Below are 24,844 nucleotides of genomic sequence, written 5' to 3'. Positions count from 1 at the left end.
CTTTTTTTATACATTGGGAGAAACAACATACCATGTTTTTTTTGTTTTCGTTTTTTAATCTGAGAAAGTCTAAGGTATTTCACTTTCAAATACCAAGGAGGGAATCAACTCAACAGCATTTTAAACTGAATAAACAAATATTTTATCAAGAGCTTCAAATACTACTTAAGCACCTTCTTGTAAATATATTTTCTTAGTCATAATATACAGACTATGCTCTAATCCCAAAACGTTCCAAAGATAATGGATTTGATAAATAACACAAATGAATAAAGTTTCTTTAAAAATCTCATGGTAAAATGTTCACAAGACTTACCCTCCACCACCAAAAGCTAGTGAATCCATGTCTCCTTTGATAAAAAACATATTATCTCCTGTCCACTTAAAGACCTACGTAAATAAAAAGAAAGCTTTAAATATGTGGATGAAAATGGTGACTATACAGAGTTAGTTCTCCTAAACCCCAAATAATTAACAAAGCCTAGACTGACAGTAAGAAGAATAATAACAAGAACAGAAAATTGGGCAGAAGGGCCCAGTGCTTTGGGCTTCAGTGTTCATAGGACTAAATTTAAAAGCACATAATCTTCATTTCTAATTCCTCAAATCATATTATCTCTTTACACATACTTCTCTTTTCTATGTGTCCATCAAGAATCGGATGGTTATCGAAAAAAGCTGAAGTAGAAAAATCAGTTAAGAAAAACTGATTAAGATGCCATTAACTTCTTTTAAAATTTATTTTGAGAGAGACAGCAAGCAAGCATGGGCAGGGGAGTAGCAAAGAGAAAGAATCCAAAGCAGGCTCTGTGCTATCAGTGCAGAGCCTGACTTGAGGCTCAATCTCATGAATCTAACTGTGAGATCACAACCTGAGCCAAAATCAAGCGTTGGGACACTTAACCAACTGAGTCACCCTGGCGTCCTTAGATGCCATTAACTTTTATTTAAACATTAAAACAAATGTACATTAATTTGATAATACTATGATACAAGGCCAAGGTCTTTTTTTTGGATACAGATTTGCCTACCATCACTCTTATATAAGCCCATTACATATGTTTATGATTTCTAGTTTCAATTTTATTTATTTATTTTGAGAGAGAGCATGTGAGGGAGGGGAAGAGAGAGGGGGAGACAGAGAATCCCAAGCAGGCTCCATGCTGTCAGTGTGGAGCCTGATGTGGGGCTCGATTCCATGAACCATGAGATTATGACCTAAGTCAAAATCAAGAGTCAGATGCTTAACAGACTGAGCCTCCCAGTTGCCTCTCTAGTTTCAATTTTTTTTAAGAGCAGTAAGAACATAAAAACACTTAAGAAATCTGAGGGGAAAATTTCCAGATGTCGATATTCTTAAATATTTTTTAATAAATAAACTTTCATGTGACTTTTACCTAAACTTAACACAACAGCAATTTCTAGTATGTCACCTTTATCAAGTTTTTCCTAACTATTTATTACAGTTTTGACTTTAACATTCACTTTTTCATAGTTCTGTAACATCTAATTAATTATATTATTATTATCAGGTAGAAACAGCATAAAAAGATTTGAGAACAAGCATAAGTGAACCTTAAAAAAATCTGTAACAACTATAAGCTTCCAGGTAGCTGTAGGCATCGGTTGGTATGACGGAATGGAAGCATGGGTTAATCATACCCTTTCTATTTTGTTCATTATTAAAAATGTTTCTAAAGACCACTTTTTTTTTTTTTAATCAGCTGTGTTGGTTACCTTTTTCAAGATTATAATTTCATCTGTTAGGAAAGGTTTGACATGAACTTTATTTAATGACCTAAGATGCTACAATTGTATGCAATGTTTTAAGCACTCAACATATTCACTAAAATTCATGTATATCTTTACATTTTAGACCTTACTGGCATTGGAATGCATTCAATTTAAGTTACTCAAGCCATAATAATGAAAAAGAAGTCATGTAATCACTTTTGATTTAAAATCAAATTATATTTTAAGTTTTTAATACATACACCATGAAACTTAGTCATTTAGAAGTTTTTAAGAATTTCACAACGGCAATTCAGAATAGTAACAATGATGTATATACATAGTCCTTACTGAGACTATGATGTGTGTTGGGCACTATGCCAAGTGTTGTATGTATGACTCTCATTAAATTTTCAAACCATCCTGTTACATTTTATGATCCCCATTCTATCTATGGATAGGTGAACCTCAAATGGTCAAAAAGTGCTGTTATATTTATTTAGTAAAAGGCAGAGATGAGAGTCAAATGCAAGTGTGTACGACTCCAAGGTGCATGTTCTTTTTATACACTGAATATTGGAATAATTGTCCTTACCTCAAACTCTGGACAGAATGTAAAAACAAAGGTCTCTCCAGTACCATAAAAGCCATCACTCACTTTAAATGGCTCAGATGCTAATGCACCAAAGACCTAAGGATTAAAAAAAGGCATGTTCAATGACACGATTATTAAATTTGTTTCATTAAGCATGATTTCATTATTTATGTTTAAGTAAAATGCAAAAAAAAAAAAAAACAACCCAGAAATGTAATATAGTTTTTATCTATTTCTACTTAAAAAGGGAAACATGATCAGCTGTTACAAAATTTGCATTATTGCCAAGTACAAAGCATATCAGCTTCTCAATAGGAAATTTTTCCTAGTTTTGAAATCTTAAAAAGATGCTTATAATAACAATTAAAAAATCTTAAAAAGTGATTATCATATTTCAGGAGAACTTACATGCACGATACATGTACAATAAGGATAACACAATTCAGTGGTATTACATATAGCACTTAGGAAGGCAAAAACCCTTCAGTACAGGTAAACATTCTGCTACTCACAAGGTATGCTACTTTTGTCTTCATCAGGCCATAAATTCCATGAAGGAAGGCCCTGGGTCTGAATTGCTTGGACCTGTAATGCTATGCTGCTCTTACACAGTACAAGACACATAGTAAAATAACCTAAAAAAAGAATGAGTGAATAGGAAACCTGGACAAGTAATTTCAGTGCTCTGGGTCTAAGTTTCCACATCATAAAATGGGAAGGTAGAGAGTTTTATGGATGATTTCTTTAAAAAAAAAATATTTATTTTGAGAGAGAGAGAGAGAGATAGGTAGTACACATGTGCAAGCAGGGGAGGGGCGGAGAGAGAAGGAGAGAGAATCCTAAGCAGGATCTGCTCTGTCAGCCCTGAGCCAGACGTGGGGCTTGATCTAACAAACCACAACACAGTGACCTAAGCCGAAATCAAGAGTCGGATGCTTAACCGACTGAGCCACCCAGGCACCCATTTATAGGTGATTTCTATAGTCACTGTCTCCCCTGATAATCTTTTACAGTCTTAATTTAAAAAAAATTTGTTTTTTTACATTTATTTATTTTTAAGAGACAGAGAGAGACAGAGCATAAGTGGGGGAGGGGCAGAGAAAGAAGAACACACAGAATCCGAAGCAGGCTCCAGGATCTGAGCTGACAGCACAGAGCCTGACGCGGGGTTTGAACTCACAAACTGTGAGATCATGACCTGAGCCGAAGTCGGATGCTCAACCGACTGAGCCACCGAGGCGCCCCTACAGTCTTAATTTTTAAAACAGACTTTCTTATTGAAAGGTGTACATTATACAAATATAAACACACAGCTCAACATGGAATTGTCACAAAGCAAAGTCCCATTTAACTTCTTCATTTAGACCAAGAAACAGAACATAAGCACTTCACAAGGTGTGTTTGTGCCTCCTGTGCAGTACCACCCCCATTGCCCAAAGGAAGCTACTAGCCTGAATACCACAGATTTGTTTGGTCCATTTATGAACTTTCTTTAAATGGAATAATAAGAACATTACTCTTCAGTGTCTGATTCTTAACTCATTGTGTTTGTGATACTCATCTATGCTACAGCAGGTAGTAATAGTTCATTTTCATGCTGCAATTACCTTTCATTGGGTGTATAACTTTGGGGAAGTTGATGAAATTCTTTTAGTCATAGTTAACTTTTCTTTAAAACTGTGATGATAAAAGTATCAATCTCCTAGGGCTCTGATGACTAAGTAAGACAATGCATATCAAGTGATTAATCAAGTGTGCATAAAAGCACAATTAAGGGGTCAGTAGTAGTGCCTTGTTTTTTAAATTAATATTGCTATTTCATCCTCTCATTGTTCTCCAATCCTAGTAATTGACCCCTTGCTATTTCAGGAACAAACCAGTATTTCTCTTGCTTATCTATGGTCTTGTTCTTGGTATCATCCTCACACAATTATCTTCAATTTTCAAAAGTTTACCTATGCTTCAAGAAGACTGTGTCAATTTTCACCCTTTCCACAAACTTCATTCTTATCTTGTCCAAATAGATATGAACAACCGTTACTCTACACACTCCTTTTGCTTTCTCTAGGTTCTTACTACACGTGGCATCATATTTTGCTTGTCCAAGGAGATACTGGTATAGTTACATGTTCTTTTCTACCAGACTATAATCCCTTTAACTATTTGTGCTCATATCTATCCTCTGTAGCACTCAGCAATGCCTTGTATATTAGAAGTATTCAATAATTATCAGTTAAACTCAATAAAATGTACTAATAAGTTATTTTTATAAAAAATATTAAAAGTTACTATTATTATAATCTCTTAAAGGGTAAGGTGTCTACGTAGTGACTTTTTCATACCTGCCCATCACTGTCTTTAATCACCATCAGCACTGGGGTGTCTAAACCTGTCATTGTTCGATAAAGGGTCTTCAAGCTTGTGCCATGCTTCCCGGTGCCATAAACAAGAGTCCATGGATAGCCAATTGTTCTTGGTGGAAGATGCTTGGTAAGCTTTGAAAATTAAAACATTAACATTTAACTTGCTAACTAATTGTCAATGTTCAGAATACTAATGCCAGCTGCAATTTCATGGTACTTCATAAAAAGCAGGCTACAAAAATAAACAGTATATCCTCAAAGACTCAGAGATGTTTGAAGAATAACTATGTATTTCTCAGCATGAAATATTAACTGTCGCCAGGAACGGACAAGGATTAGAAGAGAGACAAGAAACAGGGATTACTTATTGTTTGTGCCCTCTGTATTAAAAAAAAAAGTTCTAAATGGACTATTAGCTTAATTATTAATAACCTCTCAAATAACAGGCTCTAGAGACAGACTATTGGAGACAGAAATCAAACTTCAACATTTTATAGCTGTGTGACTCTGGACAAGTTACTAAATCTCTTTATGCTTACATGTCTTCACGTATAAAATGTACACAGTAAGAGTATCCAACCTGTATAGGTGCTGCAAACAATTATAGGAGATAATCACAGAAAGCAATTAACTAGTGCACAATCTGAAATTAAATTTTGGCTATTACAGTGCCTCATCTAAATTGCTACTGTTTATTTTAATGTCTGCTCCTAATATCTTCTATTGCACTAGCTGCTATATTTTGTTTACATTTTCTTCCTGGGAAAGGAAGACTAATAGCAATAACCCTGCTTCTTTAGTTTTGAAAACAACTGAAAAGAGGCTCCTTCACTCTATAGGTATATAACCAGAAATGCACATATGTGGGTACGTCATACCTTTTCAATTTGATCTGGCAGTAAGAGTTCACTGGGATCACTTAGGTTTGGTCGAAAAGATTCAGACTCCAGGTCTGCTTTCACTGGAGCAATCTGCTTTGAACTTATGTCTTCTCTTGTAGTAATCTAAAGAAGTAAACAGCAGCAGCATGTTAATATAAAATTACAACATGCATTAAAAAATTTCTGCCTTTTGAGAAAAATAAAACTTTGCACCTTAAAAATGGGGGCTAAAACTTTAATTTAGGATTTTAGAAGGCAAAGGATGCTCCATGTAATAACAATGGCATACCCAATGTAGAAAAGGATTTTTTTTAACTATAAGCAGATATTTTCTCATCTACCCTATGATGGATAGATAATGATTAACATCCATATTTCTGTGTAAAATGAAAAGTCACATGCACACTTTAATTTTGCTACTGAAGGGCAAAAGTGAATAAGCTAGCTTGCTATTAATCTATGCTACTTAAAATAAGTGGGATTTTTTTTTTTCCATGGCAAACATAAAATTTGTCAAAAGTAATTAAGGAAGCTTTCTGGGTGCCAAAATTTTAAAGAATAGTACAAGAAAAAATATAACTTTTTATCAGTATGTGTGAATGCATGGATTTATTCACTTCATTGACAAAGTTACCATTATTTTTAAAATTGTCTCATTTTTACTTTCTAAACACTGCTTTTTAAATCTAGTTTTACCGCACAATAAATTTACAAGTTTTTTCATAACCGTATTTTAAAATTAGATGAATTTGATGCATTACAAAAGAATATATGCTTTTGCTTGACGGACAAGAGCTGATATTCTTAAAATGATAAAAATGTTGATTAACTCAAAGCAAACTCCTCTACAATTTATTCTGTTGACACTTTTTCATATTAATTTTAATATATAAAACACAGTAACATTAGAAAATAAAAGATATAAACCATAATTATTACTGATGAAAATTTTAAATTGAAAACAGAATTCTTTTGGAGCAGATAACTAAAATGCAGCAATGCACAGCGACTGTGATTCCATTAAGAATGAAATCTTGCTAAATTATTTTGTTCCTTTTAGATTTCTTACCAAACCTAAATAGCGTATATTTTCAACCAATACATGTCCTAGCACTGTATTGTTTTTTGATGAGAAGTTAAATTATATTAAATCTTTCACATCATCATGTTTTACCCTTATTTTAATGATGATGTGAAAAGTTTAAAAAATCCAAAGCAGCATGAGAAGCATTAAAAGAAAAAAACTCAGTAGTTCTAGCACAGCCATGAAAGTATATTTCGTTAAGAAGAAAGCACACAATAATACACAAAACTGAAAAATGAGTTCAATTGTATCACTCTCTTGTTTATAAAAAAAATCACAAAGATTAATTCATGGAACTTTAAAAAATTTATCTAGTTCTGATGCCAAGAGTATACTATTCCAAAGTATTTCTAATACCAACCAGCAGTTCTTCAAGAAAAACAACTTATCTCATTAAAATATTTGATGTGGGGTTGATACAACTGAAATAGACTTGAGGAAGAAACAATATTTAAGCCTTGCTATTCATTAAAGGTTTTTAAATTTTCCAATAGTACCTCATCTTTCAGATTCTGTTTAATAAAGATTCAAGCTCAAACCCAAAACATTCTTCCAATGTTAAAACTAAATGAACACTCCTCATTGCTCTAAGAAACACACAGTAGTAAGAACAGTTCTACAGTGACAGAAAATTCCTCTGAATGTTTTTAAAGTGAAAAGATGACAGAAAAGATAATCCTAAAGCTCTTCAAGACAAAACTATACTCTTTAATACAAAAAGGAATTTTCTGATGGGTTATTTTAGTGCTGCAGTCAAAACAAATCCTTTAAAAATGGGATTTGCCCTGACGAAAGACACTAAAAACAGGGAGTGTTCAATCTCCGGAGGGGTTTAAACTACTGAATGGGGCACCTGGAGACGTCTGCAGAGTGTGCGCAGTTCTTCAGTATTTAGAGCATCGATCCTGCGGTGATACTCAGCCACTGACACTACCTGAATATGGAGACAGGAAGACAATAATTCCACTGACAGTTGAGAAAAATAGCCAAAACAAAACAAACAAAAAAAAAAAATGGAGAAATTTAAATGGAGAAAGAGAATTGTAATCAGGGTTTCTTTCCCCACTCCATGCTGAAAATCCAGAAGATTTCTGTATCAAACTACAGCGAAGTACACATGAGTGGGTTTAAAACCACTACGTCCAACTGGTTCACAATATAAGATTTACGAACTGCTTCATATAGACAGAATTTGAGTAAAAAGAATTATAGTTGCTTATAAAGGAAACACTACAGAAAACAACATGCTTTGCTAACATCGAAGATAACATAAATCATAATGGTGGGTATCTTACAAAGAAAATAGTAACTTCAACTTTCCCCTCCAAATCAGTTTAGCTCAAACATGTATCCTAATGGTATGCTGGAAGAATTTCTTCTAGGCAAAGTAAGAAACATACTTATCCTATATGATCTGTATCAGAAAAAAGGGGAGTGAGAATAAGATATGAAGCACATTTAAAAACCTAAGGCAGTAAGAAAAATAAGATCCAGAAAGTAAAAATTAGATTTTCAAAAGTGTACCTAATCAACAGTATCTTCTCAGTCATGTCTACTTCTGTCCTTCACATGATTGTTTTCAGTTTTTGTCTTTCCTCTATATTATTTCTTTATGGTTGGTACTGCAGAAGCTATTTGTGACTAAAGCTTAATGACATCCCTACATTCTAAATTTCTAAGAAAATCTCTTTATCTTCTATAATTGCCTAGACCAGTCTCTTGAATAATGAATTAGAAAGCCATATATGACAGATGAACATTATTACAAAAAGTTCACAAAAATGACAAGTTCTCTCCGGTTAACACAACAGACACAGCTTTCTCAGACCATTACATAATTCCCAAAACAGAAACCATAATATAGTGAACTCTGGTGGTGTCATACATATGGGCTAACTCTCCTGAGCTACGACAGATTCCTCTTGTGATCAATGCCGTTTAGCCACTGGCCCATAAAGAGTTTAGACGTCTAACCTAGGTCTTAAAAAGCTCTTATGCTAGCCAACCAAAATAAATTAGCCACCAGTACACATCAAGGTAACTCTGAAGAATTATGTAAACCTGTGGAAAGCCATGAAAGAGATGAAAATAGTAAAAAGGAAAAGAAGCTGGACTTCTGTTTTGGCACTGTATTGACTTTTATAAAGCAACAATGTGTGCCATAAGAAACCCCAAATGGTTATGATCTCCAGCCCTGGAGGATCAGATGGATCTGGGTTCCGGCCCTTCTTTATCTATTTTTCCATAAAACATGGAAATAAAAAGACCACATACAAAATAAGTCTTTTTTTATGAAATAAAAAGATAAAATAAAATGCATATATAAAGGACTGAGTAGATAGAGAACAAACTATTGGTTGATAGAGGGAGGTGGGTGAAAGTTGGGTTACATGGGTACTAAGGACGGCACTTGTCACAATGAGCACTGGGTGTTGTATGTAAGAGATGAATCACTGAATTCTTCTCCTGAAACCAACACTGCACTATATGTTAACTAAAATTTAAATTAAAATAAGAAGGAAAAAATTAAAATGAAAAATGAAAAAAAAAATAAATGCAGTATGGGATCCTGGAATAGAAAGGGGATATTAAGTGAACATCTGGTGAAATTTGAATAAAGCTTATGGTTTAGTTAAAAAAAAAAAAATGGACAGAACTTTTAAAAGGCTTAAATTAATGGAGGGATATACTATGTTTGTGTCTAGAATACTCAATATTGTAAATATGTGATTTTCCCTACGAGTTGGTGTACTGATGTAATGCAACCTCAAGGAAATTTAAGAACATTAAAAAACATAGCAAAGGATTGAGTACAGTGCCCAGCACATAGTAAATGATAGCTATTATTATTAATATTACTTTTACTTAATCATTTTTCACCAAGCACCCTAAGGACTAAAGAATGTCTGAAGAGTCTCTTTATGTATGTATGTTTGTATTTACTTACTTACTTGAAGTTTATTCTGAGAGAGGAAACAAGCAGGGAAGGGGCTGAGAGGGAGAGAGAGAATCCCAAGCAGGCTCCATACTGTCAGCAGAGAGCCTGACTCTGGGCTGGATCTCAAAAAATGTGAGATCATGACATGAGTCAGACCCAGGAGTCTGATGCTTAACCAACTGAACCATCCAGGTGCTCTTCCTTACTTATTTTTGGTTTTTATTTTTGATAGTAAATTATTTCAGTTTTGGGAGCTCAACTATCTTATATACTGACTACTCTGAACTTAATTTTAAATTTCAGTATTAGATATATTAAAGACCTTTCAGGGCGCCTGTGTGGCTCAGTTGGTTGTGTCCAACTTTGGCTCAGGTAATGATCTCATGGTTTGTGGGTTTGAGCCCTGCATCAGACTTTGTGTTGACAGCTCAGAGCCCGGAGCCTGCTTCAAATTCTGTCTCCCTCTCTCTCTCTGCCCCAATCCCCACTCATGCCCTCCCTCCTGCTCTGTTTCACTCTCAAAAATAAACAAACATTAAAAATATTTAAAAAAAAAATAAAGACCTTTCAATTAAGAACAAAAAAAATTTCAATAAAGATGAAAACAAACTAGGTTCTAAAAAAAAAAAAAAATCACTGCCTTGCTTTTATGTGGCCAGTAAAAAGGCATCTCTACAAAATATTTAATGACGAATTATATTCTTCTTTTTCCCCCCACAGCATTCAATCTAATCAAGTCTCCGCGCCAGGAGTTTTCAAGTTATAGGACATACCTACTCCTCTGCATTCTTTCTACTCTTCTAGTTAACACTAATTTTACACTTATTTCTTAAAGCACCTTCCTTTACCATGTCAAATACATTTCTTCAATGGAAGGAAAATTAAATTATGCTCACAAAAGGAATCACTTATAGTCTAACTGTATCAATGTCACTGAGTTAGGGTTATCAGTGAGGGAAGCATGACTGCCATTCTAAGTATAAGCTTGTAACATGGGTAAAGTTATAGTTTCCTTAATGTCACAAATCTACCTTTTCTGGTTCACACTTCTTTTGCAAAAAGTATTCTGGGACTTATAAACTAATCACTTCCTTAATTCTAAATATTTCCTCATGCCGTGATGAATGAAGATACATAAAACTGTCAAAAGAGTCTGTGAATTAATAAAGAAAAAAGGTCTGAAATCAAGTAAGCACAGAAACATACATCATCTCAAAATACATGAATGTAGAGATACAGATTCCTAGTATATATGATGGAACTGCAATTAGTCTTAAATTAATTTTTATCCCCTTGGTAAACCATACTCCACGTACAGAATTTATTTACCCAAAAGATTAAACCTAAGTAGAAAATGGACACATTCCTACAAAATGTCCTACATACACCCAATTATTAAGGGTGCAGAGTTGAAGAAACCAAGATCTCAATGAAAAGAGTATTCACTGTCTCACTAGAAAGTCATTTCTTGAGGAGTACAGTGGTTTGCACATACTGCTAAAACCCCCTCTATGGAAACTCAGTAGTCTGACCTGCTCTCTGCACAAGTGCTACTCTCCAGTCTTTTCAGTCTGACAAAGGACTCTCACATAGAGAAAGTGTTTCTCTAAGCATTTATTTTCACAGAATACAAATGCAAAGACAGGATTAAGTCTGTCCATCTCTATTACAGAGGAACTAACAACAACCAGTACAGAACAAACGCTACAGCTAGAGAAAAGGTACAGCTGCTGTCAGTGCCACAAGTTCCTCTCCTAGACAAAAAGATCAATATTATGGTCTAACAGTCCTCCTTCCAGGATGTTCCAGTACTTCCCCATGAGATCACCCCACAAACAAACCAAAACCTCCCTTCCTCTAACTGCCCGGCAAGCTAACAAAACCTGGTAGATAACTGTGAATGTGCTGTTTTTATTCCCTACTTTCATTCTTTGGTGAAGGGAGATAGAGTAGAAAGAAAAATATTACCTAATCAATGCCATTTAGACTTACTTTGGTACCCAAAAATATGTTTGACAAGGAGGAACTGTAAGTTTAGGTTACAGTAGCTAACAAAAAGGGCATACAACAGCGTTCTTGATATCATATAACCTTCTGTTCTACACATATACAACAAAGTCTTTATTACAAAGTAAGACCTAGATTATGTTAAAACTTTGCTCTTTTGCCTTAAACCACTACTCTCAAAGTAACATTTTATGGGACTATAATAAATAAGGTATAAAAGATGCAAATAGAGAATCATAAATTAGAAAGCCAAAAAATAGAAGAGGAAAAAAAGATGTAATACACAATGAATTGAAAATAGAACATATTATCAAGGTTTTGATTTGAATAAATCATCTATATTTAAAGTTACTTCCTCTTACATATATTTGCAAGTGACTCCTACTAGATTTTTTGGAAGAAGGCAGATATATTCACTGTTCTTTTAATCAAAAAGAAACCTGTTAACTACTCAAAACCATTCAATTACACTGTGTGTATGCTGTTTTAGCGTTTTGGCACAATAAATATAAGAAGTGAATGTCATATAAAAGGGAATAATCTTATTTTCTACATGGTATATCAGGGGAAAAGAATACTCATCACATAATCTTGAAATATATAAATCCATCATTGGCAGTTGGGAGACTTCAAAACTCCTCTAATCAGTAATTTACAAATCCAGCTGGCAGAAAATCAGTAAGAACATAGCTGAACTGAAAAAAACCCTCAATTAACTGGATCTAACTGACATATACAGACATATACAAACTACTCATCCAACAACAACAAAACAAAACACCTTCTTCTCAAACTCACATGGAACATTCATTAAGATAGACCACATTCTGGTCCATAAAACATATGTTAACAAACAGAAATCATAAAAAGTATGCTCTCAGACCACCAAAGAATTAAACTAGACATGTGTAACAGAGAAAGAGTGGGAAAATCCACAAATACTTTTAAACCACACATTAATGCATAGTCACAAAAGTCCTGGGAGAATTTTGAGATGTTTGAAGTAGATAGAAAAAAAATTCCAAAAAGTATCAACAGTTTGGGATGTAATAAAGGCAGGAATTTAGAGGAAATTTTATAGCATAGAATGTATATATAAGGAAAGGACAGATCTAAAATCAACAATCAGCTTCTATCTTAGGAAACTAGAAAAAGAGCAAATTAAATCTGAAGTAGAAGAAATAAATAGTGAAAAATTAGAGCAGAAATCAATGAAATTAAAAACAGAAAATCAAGAGAGAAAAATCAAGGAATCAAAAAGGCAATTCTTTGAAAAGATCAATAAAAATCGATAAACCTCTAGCTAACTAAAATAAGTGAGAGAAAAAATATATCAGAAATGTAGAGGGGCCATCACTATTGATCCCATGGACATTAATTAGAAGGATAATAAAGGAATATTATAAATGGACTCAATACCCACAAATTTGATAACCTAGATGAAATGGACCAATTCCTTGAAAGATACCAACCACCAAAACTTACAAAAGAAAAAACAGATCAATGAAGCAGGCCTATATTTATTTCTTCAAGAAACTGAATTAATATTACTAACCCTCCAAAACAGAAAGTATGAGGCCCAGTCCTAGCCAACTAAAATGAATTAGTTACCAGGAAACATCAAGATAACTCTATGAAAAGCTATGTAAACTTGTTGAAAGCTAGGAAAGACATAAGAATTTTAAAAAGGATAAACTGGACAGAGTTCCATTTGTGCCATTATTATTATATTGATTTTTGCAAAGCAACAATACATACACTATGGTAGCGGACTCTGTACTTAAGAAGAAACCCAAAGTAGTTATGATCTCTAGCTCCAGAGCATTTGGAGTGAATCCAGATGGATTCACTGATAAATTCCATCAAATATTTAAGGAAGAGATTACACTAATTATGTACAGTTTCTTCCAGAAAATAGAGGCGGATTAAATATTTCCCAACTCATGACCTAAACATCTTAACAGACACCTCACTAAAGAAGATATACTGATGGCAAATAAGAATATGAAAAGATGCTCAATAGCATGTGTCATAAGGGGAATATAAATTAAAATAATGGGATATCACAACATACCTATTGAGAATGGCTAAAATTCAAACCACTGACATCAGATGCTGGTGAGTATGTGGAGCAACAGGAATTGTCATTCACTGTTCGTACAGTGAAAAAAGGTACTGTCACTTTGGAAAACAGTCTGGTACACTGTTACAAAACAAAACATACACTTATCATACAATCCAGCAATCATGCTTCAGGGTATTTGTCCAAATGAGTTGAAAACTTAGGTTCACACAAAATCTGCAAATAAAACAGCTTTTTATCACTAGTGTCAAAACCTGGAAGTAACTAAGATGTCTTTCAATAGGTAAAAGGATGAAAACAAACTGGTACATCTAGATAATGGGATATTAAATCAGCACTAAAAATAAATGAGCTATCAAGCCATGAGAAGGCAGTGAGGAACCTTACATTATCTTACTTACTGAAAAGCCATTCTGAAGTCTATATACTGTGTGATGGCAACTATATGATACTCTAGAAAAGGCAAAACGACAGAAACAGGAAAAAGATCAGTGGTTACTAAGTATTCTGGTAAAGAAGGAAAAAGAGAGGCAGTTTAGGGAACTTTTAGGGCAGTAAAACTATACTGTATCATCCTATAATGGCATATGTCATTCCACAGAATGTACAACACAAAGAATAGACCTTAAGGTGAACTGTGGACTTTGGGTGATAACAACGTACATTAGTTCACAGACTAACAAATATGCCATACCAGATGTGAATACAAGATGTAAATAATAAGAGAACTGTGTGTGTGCTGGGGGACGGAGGGGCATATGGGAACTGTCTTTCCATTCAATTATTCTGTAAACCTAAAATTGTTCCAAAAATAAAATCTATGAATTAAAAAAAAAGCAAGAGAAGGATAAGCACGAAATTCAGAGAAATGGTTACCAATCTGGGGGAGACATGAGATGAGATGAAAAAAAGACACATAGGCTGATATAACTGCATTGGTAATGCTCTGGTTCTTAAGTTGGATAGTGGGGTCACAGATACTCATTATTATGCCTCATAACTTGCATATGCAATAAATATGCTTTTCAACTACTAAGTCAAATAAACAAAAATATTCTACACTGAATATACATACATATATCTTTTAATTAGGTTGCTGACTAGAACTAGGCCGATTAATAAATTTCTTGTGAAAACGTACTATAGGTGAGCAACAAAGTATAACACAGAAAGAACACTGGATTTGGATTGAAACCTCTGCTTTAATTTCGGTTCTGCTTTTTACTAGATTTGTAACCTTGAGCAACTGCATTTAATTGCTCCATTTCTAGTCTTTTAAACAGAAATAATAGTTTAACCACTTCAGGAGGAATAAATGATAGTATATGTAAGGCATATATAAAATAGAGACACTAAATGTACAAAATAAACGTTAATTCCCATTCCCTGATTATGTTGTGAAGATTTTGAGAGACAATACAGCTAAGAATTTAAGGGCACAGGTTAGAGCCAGAATGCCTTGACTCAAACCATAGCTCTAATCCTTACTGGTTGTAGTATGACTGCTATATGCCTCTATTTCTTAAATGGAGATGAGAGTAGCAATATTCACAATGAAGATGAAATAAAATAAATGATGTTAAGTGTTTAGAATAATACAGTGTTATTAGAAGTACAGAGTATGATAACTATTTTTCTCATAAACATGATTATTATCTTGAGTTAAGGTCACTGGAAGATTTTTACGTTTAAAGTAGCTCTTTTTAAAATTCTAGGTATGAACTAATTCTTGCAGAGATGTAAATAATTATAGGATTTTTCTCCTGTGTTTTCATACATGAAAGCATAAGTACAAAAACAATCTGTCTTGTCATATATAAGGTCTTAAACAGAAAAAAAAATGATTAAATTAATGAAGTATTGATAGAGATAAAACAATGTTGCTATATTTAATGATTTGTGACTTCAATCTGATTAAGCCTAAATTCTTATTAAAAATAGGCTTATAACATTCAGGCAAATAATAATTTATTGACAGACACAAAAAGGCAGGATACAGCATATGGTTACATCAAATATATAGCTTCAAATAAATGGTTAGAAATCAAAGCAGAGGTTGTTTGTCAAAATAAACTCTAAAACAGCCTTAAAAAAAATAAAGACAGTAAGCATGCTTGATCAATATGGTTCTCACTGAAACTAAATGGTAAAGGTTTTTCATTCCATGTATCTTAGAACACATTTACCTATTAGTTATTAGTTATGTTTCTGAGCCTGAAATTAACTCATTTATAAAATGAAAATAACCTACATCTGGTTAACATGCAGAGTTACTGTAAGGTGAAATATGATACTACATAAATGAGCATTTAGAAAATCGTTCTGGTTTACATTCAAATACATCCTGGTGAGATAAGGAATGCGACAGAGTCAAGCTGTTTCTGTGTTCTATGACAGTTTAGTTCAGTGACCACTTCATACCTGTTTCCTCATCTTTAAAATGGGGAGTAATGCTGATTCTGCAAGGTTATTGTGAAGGTTAAATGAAATAATACATAAACTAGATGCAAGGGCAGAACTGAAGACCAGTGAGAAGCATGCTCTCATATCTGGCAAAACCACACATTAACTTCCTATAAGGTTAAAAACAGGAAATGGTGAGTATGCTAATAATAATAAGTATGTGATGCACATTACAATGTCCTGTAAAATTCAAAACATCCACAATTTTGCTTGTATTTATAACAGATTAAACTGTATTAAAGTCTTAGCAAACTAATGATAAACACTTATTTGACCAATCAAAAAATACATGAAGGCTCCACTATTCTTGGTTTAAAGAAAGAAAAAAAAAAAAAAGCTGTGTTACCTATTCTGATAAATCTGATCACAATTTTAACAAATTTAATCATTTCAGATGGTTACATCCCTCTGTGCTGATGTACTTTAAAAACAAAAATTTGAAATTAATCAACTTAAAAATAAAAAGACATAACAAAGTACTCTCAAACCCAGTAAAAGGTAACACCAGTGAAATAAGTTTGGTATTTTCACGAGCTTAACATTTATGGGTGACAGGTTGCTTTGGAGACATCTTCCAAAGTTATTCTTGGCTGTAAGTATTTATTTAGCTTTATTTAAATTACTCACAATTAAAGTAAAAATAAAATTAATATTTATAAGGCAACTTATAATCCTAAATTACCATAGAAAGAACTGGCAACATAAGTTTCTAACAAATAATGCACATGTATTTTTACTGAAAACAACAGGAATCTCTAGTAAGGTTGAGATTTTCTCCGTACTAGAGTATCTTTTAAAGTTTCATTATTAGTTTAGCACTACTGGAAACTTTTTGGATAGCTTAAAAAAGTCTTTTCTCAAAATTATTAAAATAATAGTCTTTATACACAATATTATAAATATATGTAGTCTTCGATCCAGTCAATAAAAATTAAAGTTAATTCACTCTGGTTATTTTTAAGAAAAAATTCTGAATATTTTCCTACAAAGGTCAGCTTAAATTAAAAAATTAAGGCAGCAAATAAAGATTTGATAACTTCCTGTTGATGTAAAATAGGAAAACCAAAAGACTTACAAAACAAAATTACAGTTTTTATTCATTTCCTTTTTTGAAGACATTTAGGATTAGCAGAAATAAAGGCAGTTTTCTGTAATCATACAACTTTGTATTCTATAAATATTCTTTGTATTCTATAAATATTCTTAAACTTTTAAAAATAGTATAATTTTTCAGCATGTCATCATAATAAGACTAGTAAATATAGAAATTGAAATCATTGACTAAGATTTACCAGGGTATATTTATGATTAAGTGGTTGATGTCTTCTCCCTTTTTTCCCATACCAGAGACGAGACATTTCCTTTCCAGAGCAAATTAAGTTATATCAAATCTCATAAGGAGTGTTTTAAAAAGCATTCTTCCTCTGTTAAAGATAAATTTTCAGCACAAGAGCCCTACTACAGTGACAAAAACAGTTTGCCAGAGACAAAGATTTGATTGACAAGACAGAGAGCTAATCACTAAGTAGTATCCATTGCAAAGATAGTTCTGAGTGGAGACTGTAAAGCCAGGGAGGGAAGAGAAGGTTTCCCATGTTTAAGTTTGGTTGCACTGTACCCAAATGTGGAAGAAAAAAAAAGAAAAGGCTCAAAAGTTTAAAGACACAGAGCATGTATTTGCAAACACGAGTACACTAAGAAATACACTAAAAATATGTCATAAAAAAGTACTAAGTGCAGTTTCCAGAGCCCCTCCTAAAGTGCACAAATGATTTTAACTAACATTTTGTTTTGCTCATACAGTCACACAATTCTATTCTTTATTTACATCTAAACAATCCAATAAAATGTCATCTTTTATGTGAGCATTTTTTTAAGCAATGAGACATCCCTCTGAGAACCATCCAACCCTATAGGCATTTCATAGAATGCCTATATAAAAATGAAGCAAATCCACAAATAAATCCTATACAAACATTAAAGTGACCAGAAAATTCCTCTACCATTATGCAGTCAAATTTTAAACTGCATTTTCTAATACCTAACTTCTTGAAAAGGTACTTATATTTACTATACCTACATATCAGTGGTACACTCTATCTAACCAAAGAAGTGAACTTTTAAGATTAAATATTATGGTTATAAACTAAAACTACCTAGAGCTCAATTTTAACTAGAATATCAATGCCATAATAGTACACCTGAATATTTCTTCCATTTTAAACCAGGTCCTCTTCCCTTACATCGTGTGTTCACATAAAACTGTGTACACACAATGCCACCCTTCACACATATACCACCTTTCTATAGTACACACAAACACTGAACCACACCTATAGCTCAACATCTTCTTCCTCCACATTCCATGATGTGTGTGCACAGAACAAAGCACACCCCACACTAAATATCCTCCTTCCCTCTCACACCAGCTATTCCCATCTCCCCAACCAGCCCAACTACACTTACCCTAACATCTCTCTCCCACAGTCCCCTAGAGGTACTGTAACTATCTCCACACTCACCATACTACACACAGTCTCATTACACATACAGTGCACCATGGTCCTGCCTCCCCTCATATGGCACACCCCCCATACACACCAACAACATGATCTGGCAGTACTGGGCTGCCATTTTGAAAACCTATCATCATTTACAGACAAATTTTCTGAAATTAAAAACACTATATATGTACCGAAATGTAGTTTAAATACAGAATACACACCCCAAGCATAGGATAGCTTATTTTGCTGGTTATCTTGTCAACATCCACCAGTACAGCTTCTTCCTAATACAGTTTTGATTTTGCTCAAGTATCTTTTTAGCCATGTCTCTGAGAAGGTTTGCTCCATATCTGGACAGGATGGATCCTTATAGATCTAAACCAGTGGCTCTCAAATTTTAGCTTGCCTCACAATCATTGATATGAAACATTTGTTAAAATACAGAATGCCAGGTTCCAAAACTAGTTTCTGATTAAGCAAACTAGAGTGGGCTCTGAGAATGGCTGCTAATGGTCTGGGGACCATACCTTAATAAGAAAAACTAAACCACAATGAAATGTCACCTCACACCTGTTAGAATGGCTATTATCAAGAAGAAATAACAAGTGTTGGTGAGGATGTAGAGAAAAGGGAATCCCTGTGTAATACTGGTAGAAATGTAAACTTGTACAACCATTATGAAAAACAGTATGGAGATTCCTCAAAAAATTAAAAAAGTATCATAGATTCAGAAATCTTACTCCTGAGTATTTTTCCAAAGAAAACAAAAACATAAATTCAAAAATATATATTCACCTCTGTGTTCACTGCATCATTATTTACAATAGCCAAGATATGGAAACAACCTAAGTGTCTAATAATGGATGAATGGATAAAGGTGATGTGGAATATATATTATACAATGGAATACTATTCGGCTGTAAAAAAAAGAATGAATCTTCCCATATACAACAACATGGATAGACCTTGAGAGCATTATGCTAAGTGAATTAAGTCAGACAGAGAAAGACAGATACTGTAGGATCTCATTTATATGTGGAATTTAAAACAACAATAAAAACCAAGTTTACATATTAACAGACAGGTGGTTGCCAGAGGCAAGGAGTTGGATGGAGGCAGGCAAAATGGGTGAAGGGGGTCAAAAGGTGTAAGCTTTCAGCTCTAAAATAAACAAATCATGAGGATGTAACATACATGGTGACTAGTTAGTAATATTGTATTGCATATTTGAAAGTTGCTAAGAAACTATGTCTTGAAGTCCCCATCACAAGAAAAAAAATTTTAACACAATAAGGTGACAAATGCTAATGTTACACTTGTGATCATTTTGCATTACATACAAATGTCAAATCATTATGTTGTATACCTGAAACTAATATACTGTATGTCAATTATATGTCAATAAAAAAACTGATTTAAGCTATTTGAGTGTTTTTCAGTGTCTTGAAACCAAATATTTCCTAATAAAAACATATCTAGCAGACATAAATGGAGCTCAGTAAATCTCTTTCTTGTCCTTTTTTTCAGTGTTTAGAAAACATACGAGGTCACTTAAATACTTCTAGATATCCCAGAGATTGAAGGAGATTTTACTTTACCATTAGTGTAAAATGACAGACTACAAAATGAAGTGCTTTTAAGAATATGACAAGTTTAAACATTGAACATAATTCATAATTCAACCTGTTATAATTCAGATATTCAACTTAATAATCTTTTTCCTTGGGGCACCTGGGTGGCTCAGTTGGTTAAGCGTCTGACTTCGGCACAGGTCATGATCTCACTGGTGATGAGTTCGAGCTCAGCATTGGGCTCTGTGCTGACAGCTCACAGCCTGGAGCCTGCCTTGGATTCTGTGTTTCCTTCTCATTCTGCCCCTCCCCCACTCACGCTCTGTCTTTCTCAAAAATGAAATAAACATTAAAAAAAATTTAAATAATAATCTTTTTTCCTCTACTTTCTTTATTGGTGTTGAAATTATATCTTATTTCCTCTGAGTTGGGAGTGGTATACCAGAAACAATTATATGAAATATACTGTACTCAATATTTAAGGTAATATAAGTAATTTTAATATTCAAAATCATAAATTAGTCTGTCATTTATCCATCCTGTCTCAACACCCATATTAAATAAAATTTTGCATTTTTAATGGAAATTTTATAACCCATAACTTTTGGTTAGTTACTAAGGGAGAATATTAACAAAAAGCAAAACAGCTCAAACTTTGCTGAGGTAGATAACATCCTAAGCTAACATTTTTGTTAGTCAAAGCAGACAATATTAGACATGATTGATGAGTGTCAAATGCTACTGTGAGAAAATTTATATAGTCTAGTACTGGAGATCTGCTCTATAGCATAGTGCTTACAATAACACTGTATTGTATACTTGAAAATCTAAGAGCGTAGATTTTATGTTGTGTTCTCATTACAAAATAATAATAATAATAATAATAATAATAATAAAGAGGGTAGGAAAAAACTCTTAGAGATGATGGATGTATTTATGGTACAGACTGTGGTGCTGGTTTTTATGGATACTTATGGATGTATAAGTCTCCAAACTTATCAAGCTGTACATATTAAATATGCACAGCTTTTTGTAGGTCAATCCTACCTCAATGAAATGGTTTAAAAAAAAACTTCATGTAGTAATATTATTGAAGAAAATTTATATTAACTCATAAATTCTGTTTTAATCTAGAAAATAATACTTTAAGAACTTAATTGTCTGCAATAGATATCACATTGACAGTCCCCCAAATTCTAATTGCTTTTAATGCTTTTGATTTCTACCTTTTTGTCAGACATTTTAAATTACTTTTGGAGTTATGGTTTGTAATATTATGTGATTTGATCAACATAAAAAGTATATTTTTCTTTAATTGCCTTTATCTAAGACAAGCGACCTCTCTATTTAATGACTTAGACACAAAGAGTACTTTCACTTTGAATAAAATCAGTTCTGTATGGATTTTGCTGGCTAGGCAGAGGAGTGGTTAAGAAAGTTTGTTTCATTTTATATATTGCCTCAATTTTAATTTTGGCATTACGTGTGCTTCAATTAAAAAAAATATCTTTCTGTTTAGGGAACCTGGGTGGCTCAGTATGTAGGTTAAGCGTTCAACTCTTGATTTCAGCTCAGGTCATGATCTCATGGCTTGTGGAATCGAGTCCTGCACTGGACTCTCTGCTGGCAGCATGGAGACTGCTTGGATCCTCTCTCTCCCTCTTACTCTGTTCCTCCCTGCTTATGCTTTCTCTCTCTCTCTCATCAAAGATACATATTAAAAAAAAATCCTTTAAAAAATCCTTCTGCTTAATAAAGTATTGGAATACTCATTATCTGACAACTTAAGAGAGAAAATATTAACCAAACAATTTAAGTCATCTCAGAAACCAAAAACTGAATGAAATATATTTTTATCAATACTTTGGCAAGGGTGAGAAATGAGGACTAAACCAAAGCATATTGTTCTAATACTAATCATTACTTAAAAAAATTTTTTTTCTCAATACTTTTTATTTTTTAAATTTACATCCAAATTAGTTAGCATATAGTGCAACAATGATTTCAGGAGTAGATTCCTTAATGCCCCTTACCCATTTAGCCCATCCGCCCTCCCACAACCCCTCCAGTAACCCTCAGTTTGTTCTCCATATTTAAGAGTCTCTATGTTTTTTCCTCCCCCGTTTTTATATTATTTTTGTTTCCCTTCCCTTATGTTCATCTGTTTTGTCTCTTGAAGTCCTCATATGAGTGAAGTCATATATTTGTCTTTCTCTGACTAATTTCGCTTAGCATAATACCTTCCAGTTCCATCCACATAGTTGCAAATGGCAAGATTTCATTCTTTTTGATTGCCAAGTAATACTCCATTGTGTGTGTGTGTGTGTGTGTGTGTGTGTGTGTATACCCCACATCTTCTTTATCTATTCATCCACTGATGGACATTGGGCTCTTTCCATACTTTGGCTATTGTTGATAGTGCTGCTATAAACACTGGGGTGCATGTGTCCCTTCAAAACAGCACACCTGTATCCCTTGGATAAATACCTAGTAGTGCCAACTGCTGGGTTGTAGGGTAGTTCGATTTTTAATTTTTTGAGAAGCCTCCATACTGTTTTCCAGAGTGGCTGCACCAGCTTGCATTCCCACCAACAACGCAAAAGAGAGCCTCTTTCTCCGCATCCTCACCAACACGTTGTTGCCTGAGTTATCGATGTTAGCCATTCTGACAGGTGTAAGGTGGTATCTCACTGTATTTGTATTTCCCTGATGATGAATCATGTTGAGCATTTTTTCATGTGTCGGTTGGCCATCTGGATTTATTTGGAGAAGTGTCTATTCATGTCTTTTGCCCATTTCTGCACTGGATTATTTGTTTTTTGGGTGTTGAGTTTGATAAGTTCTTTATAGATTTTGGTTACCAACCCTTTATCTGATATGTTGTTTCCAAATACCTTCTCCCATTCTGTCGGTTGCCTTTTAGTTTTGCTGATTGTTTCCTTTGCTGTGCAGAAGCTTTTTATTTTGATGAGGTCCCAGTAGTTCATTTTTGCTTTTGTTTCCCTTGCCTCTGGAGACGTGTTGAGTCGGGAGTTGCTGTAACCAAAATCAAAGAGGTTTCTGCCTGCTTTCTCCTCGCGGATTTTGATGGCTTCCTGTCTTACATTGAGGTCTTTCATCCATTTTGAGTTTATTTTTGTGTATGGTGTAAGAAAGTGGTCCAGGTTCATTCTTCTGCATGTCGCTGTCCAGTTTTCCCAGCACCACTTGCTAAAGAGACTGTCTTTATTCCATTGGATATTCTTTCCTGCTTTGTCAAAGATTACTTGGCCATACATTTGTGGGTCCATTTCTGGGTTCTCTATCCTGTTCCATTGATCTGAGTGTCTGTTCTTGTGCCAGTACCATACTGCCTTGATGATTACAGCTTTGTAGTATAGCTTGAAGTCTGGGATTGTGATGCCTCCTGCTTTGGTTTCCTTTTCAAGAGGGCTTTGGCTATTCATGGTCTTTTCTGGTTCCATACAAATTTTAGGATTATTTGTTCTAGAGCTCTGTGAAGAATGCTGGTGTTATTTTGATAGGCATTGGATTGAATATGTAGATTACTTTGGGTAGTATCGACATTTTAACAGTATTTGTTCTTCCTATCCAGGAGCATGGAATCTTTTTCCATTTTTTTTGTGTCTTCAATTTCTTTCATAAGCTTTCTATAATTTTCAGTGTATAGATTTTTCACCTCTTTGGTTAGATTTATTCCTAGGCATTTTATGGGTTTTGGTGCAATTGTAAATGGGATCGATTTAATCATTACTATTTTAAAAATGAAAAACACTACTATGCCATATAATCTTTTGGCACATAATACTAGTGAACTCATATTTTAAAATTTAATCAACAAGTATAAACCTGGGAGGTAAACTTCTAAATAAATCGATTAAAGTTAATATAATAAAGTCAATTACTTAATTGTTTTTATCATTCTAGGGGCAATCGATGTTTTAGTTAGTAGGTCTGGAGTATGAAAGATACTGAAGTAGAAGTGGTATAAAATTAACTTTGGAGATGAAAAATGGAAAAATTTTTGCCAGCTTTTATCCTAAAAAGAGTGAAAGTCAACCCAAAAGAAGTGGGACAAAAAAGCAATGTAGCTTAAAAAGCTCCACTTTTGAGACCTGTGTCATCAAAGCAGCAAGACTGGTATACCCAACACGTGACACTTTGAAACCCAAAACTTTTGGAGGATTCTAAATGAGAGTCTCTTGAAGTTGGTACTTGGGGTTGAGGTAATACCACCTGAAGGGTGCAGTCATGAGCCATGTGGTACTTGGTGACAGAATAAAATTGACTTACATTACTGTAGTATCACTTTCATTTCATGATAAGAAATTTTAAAAATTCCATTTATAATACAACAGATAAATTTAAAAGATGAATGCAAAATTCACATGAGTCTTAAAGACAGGCTTCAAAGGTATTTTAAGCTTATCAGGGTAGCCACTGCATTAGACTATACTATTAGATTCTTGGGCACTTGTCAAGTACATCAAACTTCAAAAGGTATTTGATGGACAAGTTCAAGAGGTGGTGATGAATGACTCACAGCCTGGTATGTTTTTTGGTTTCCCTCTCCTTGTAGTGCCTCTAAGTACACAATATGATAAAAATCTTTTGGTGTATAAAG

General features: G+C 33.7%; 1 protein-coding gene across 11 annotated transcripts in view; it reads right to left on the bottom strand.

Annotated features, from left to right (window-relative positions):
• OXR1 (oxidation resistance 1) overlaps window positions 1-24,844 on the bottom strand; it is a 363,189-nt gene that overhangs the window by 3,361 nt on the left and 334,984 nt on the right. For 7 of the 11 annotated variants that reach the window (XM_042973624.1, XM_042973626.1, XM_042973631.1 and 4 more), the window contains 5 exons: window positions 7,508-7,588; window positions 5,568-5,693; window positions 4,669-4,821; window positions 2,327-2,422; window positions 317-390 (listed from right to left, as the gene is read on the bottom strand). In XM_042973624.1, coding sequence (XP_042829558.1) covers window positions 317-390; window positions 2,327-2,422; window positions 4,669-4,821; window positions 5,568-5,693; window positions 7,508-7,588 — 530 coding nt within the window. Of the gene's footprint in view, window positions 1-316; window positions 391-2,326; window positions 2,423-4,668; window positions 4,822-5,567; window positions 5,694-7,507; window positions 7,589-17,437; window positions 17,835-24,844 lie in introns of those variants that run through there. The other 4 variants (XM_042973627.1, XM_042973628.1, XM_007075828.3 and 1 more) reach the window with 3 other exon arrangements.

The sequence above is a fragment of the Panthera tigris genome, chromosome F2 (assembly GCF_018350195.1).
Source record: "Panthera tigris isolate Pti1 chromosome F2, P.tigris_Pti1_mat1.1, whole genome shotgun sequence".
NCBI classification, from domain to species: domain Eukaryota; kingdom Metazoa; phylum Chordata; class Mammalia; order Carnivora; family Felidae; genus Panthera; species Panthera tigris.
This window is presented reverse-complemented; position numbering and strand designations above follow the sequence as displayed.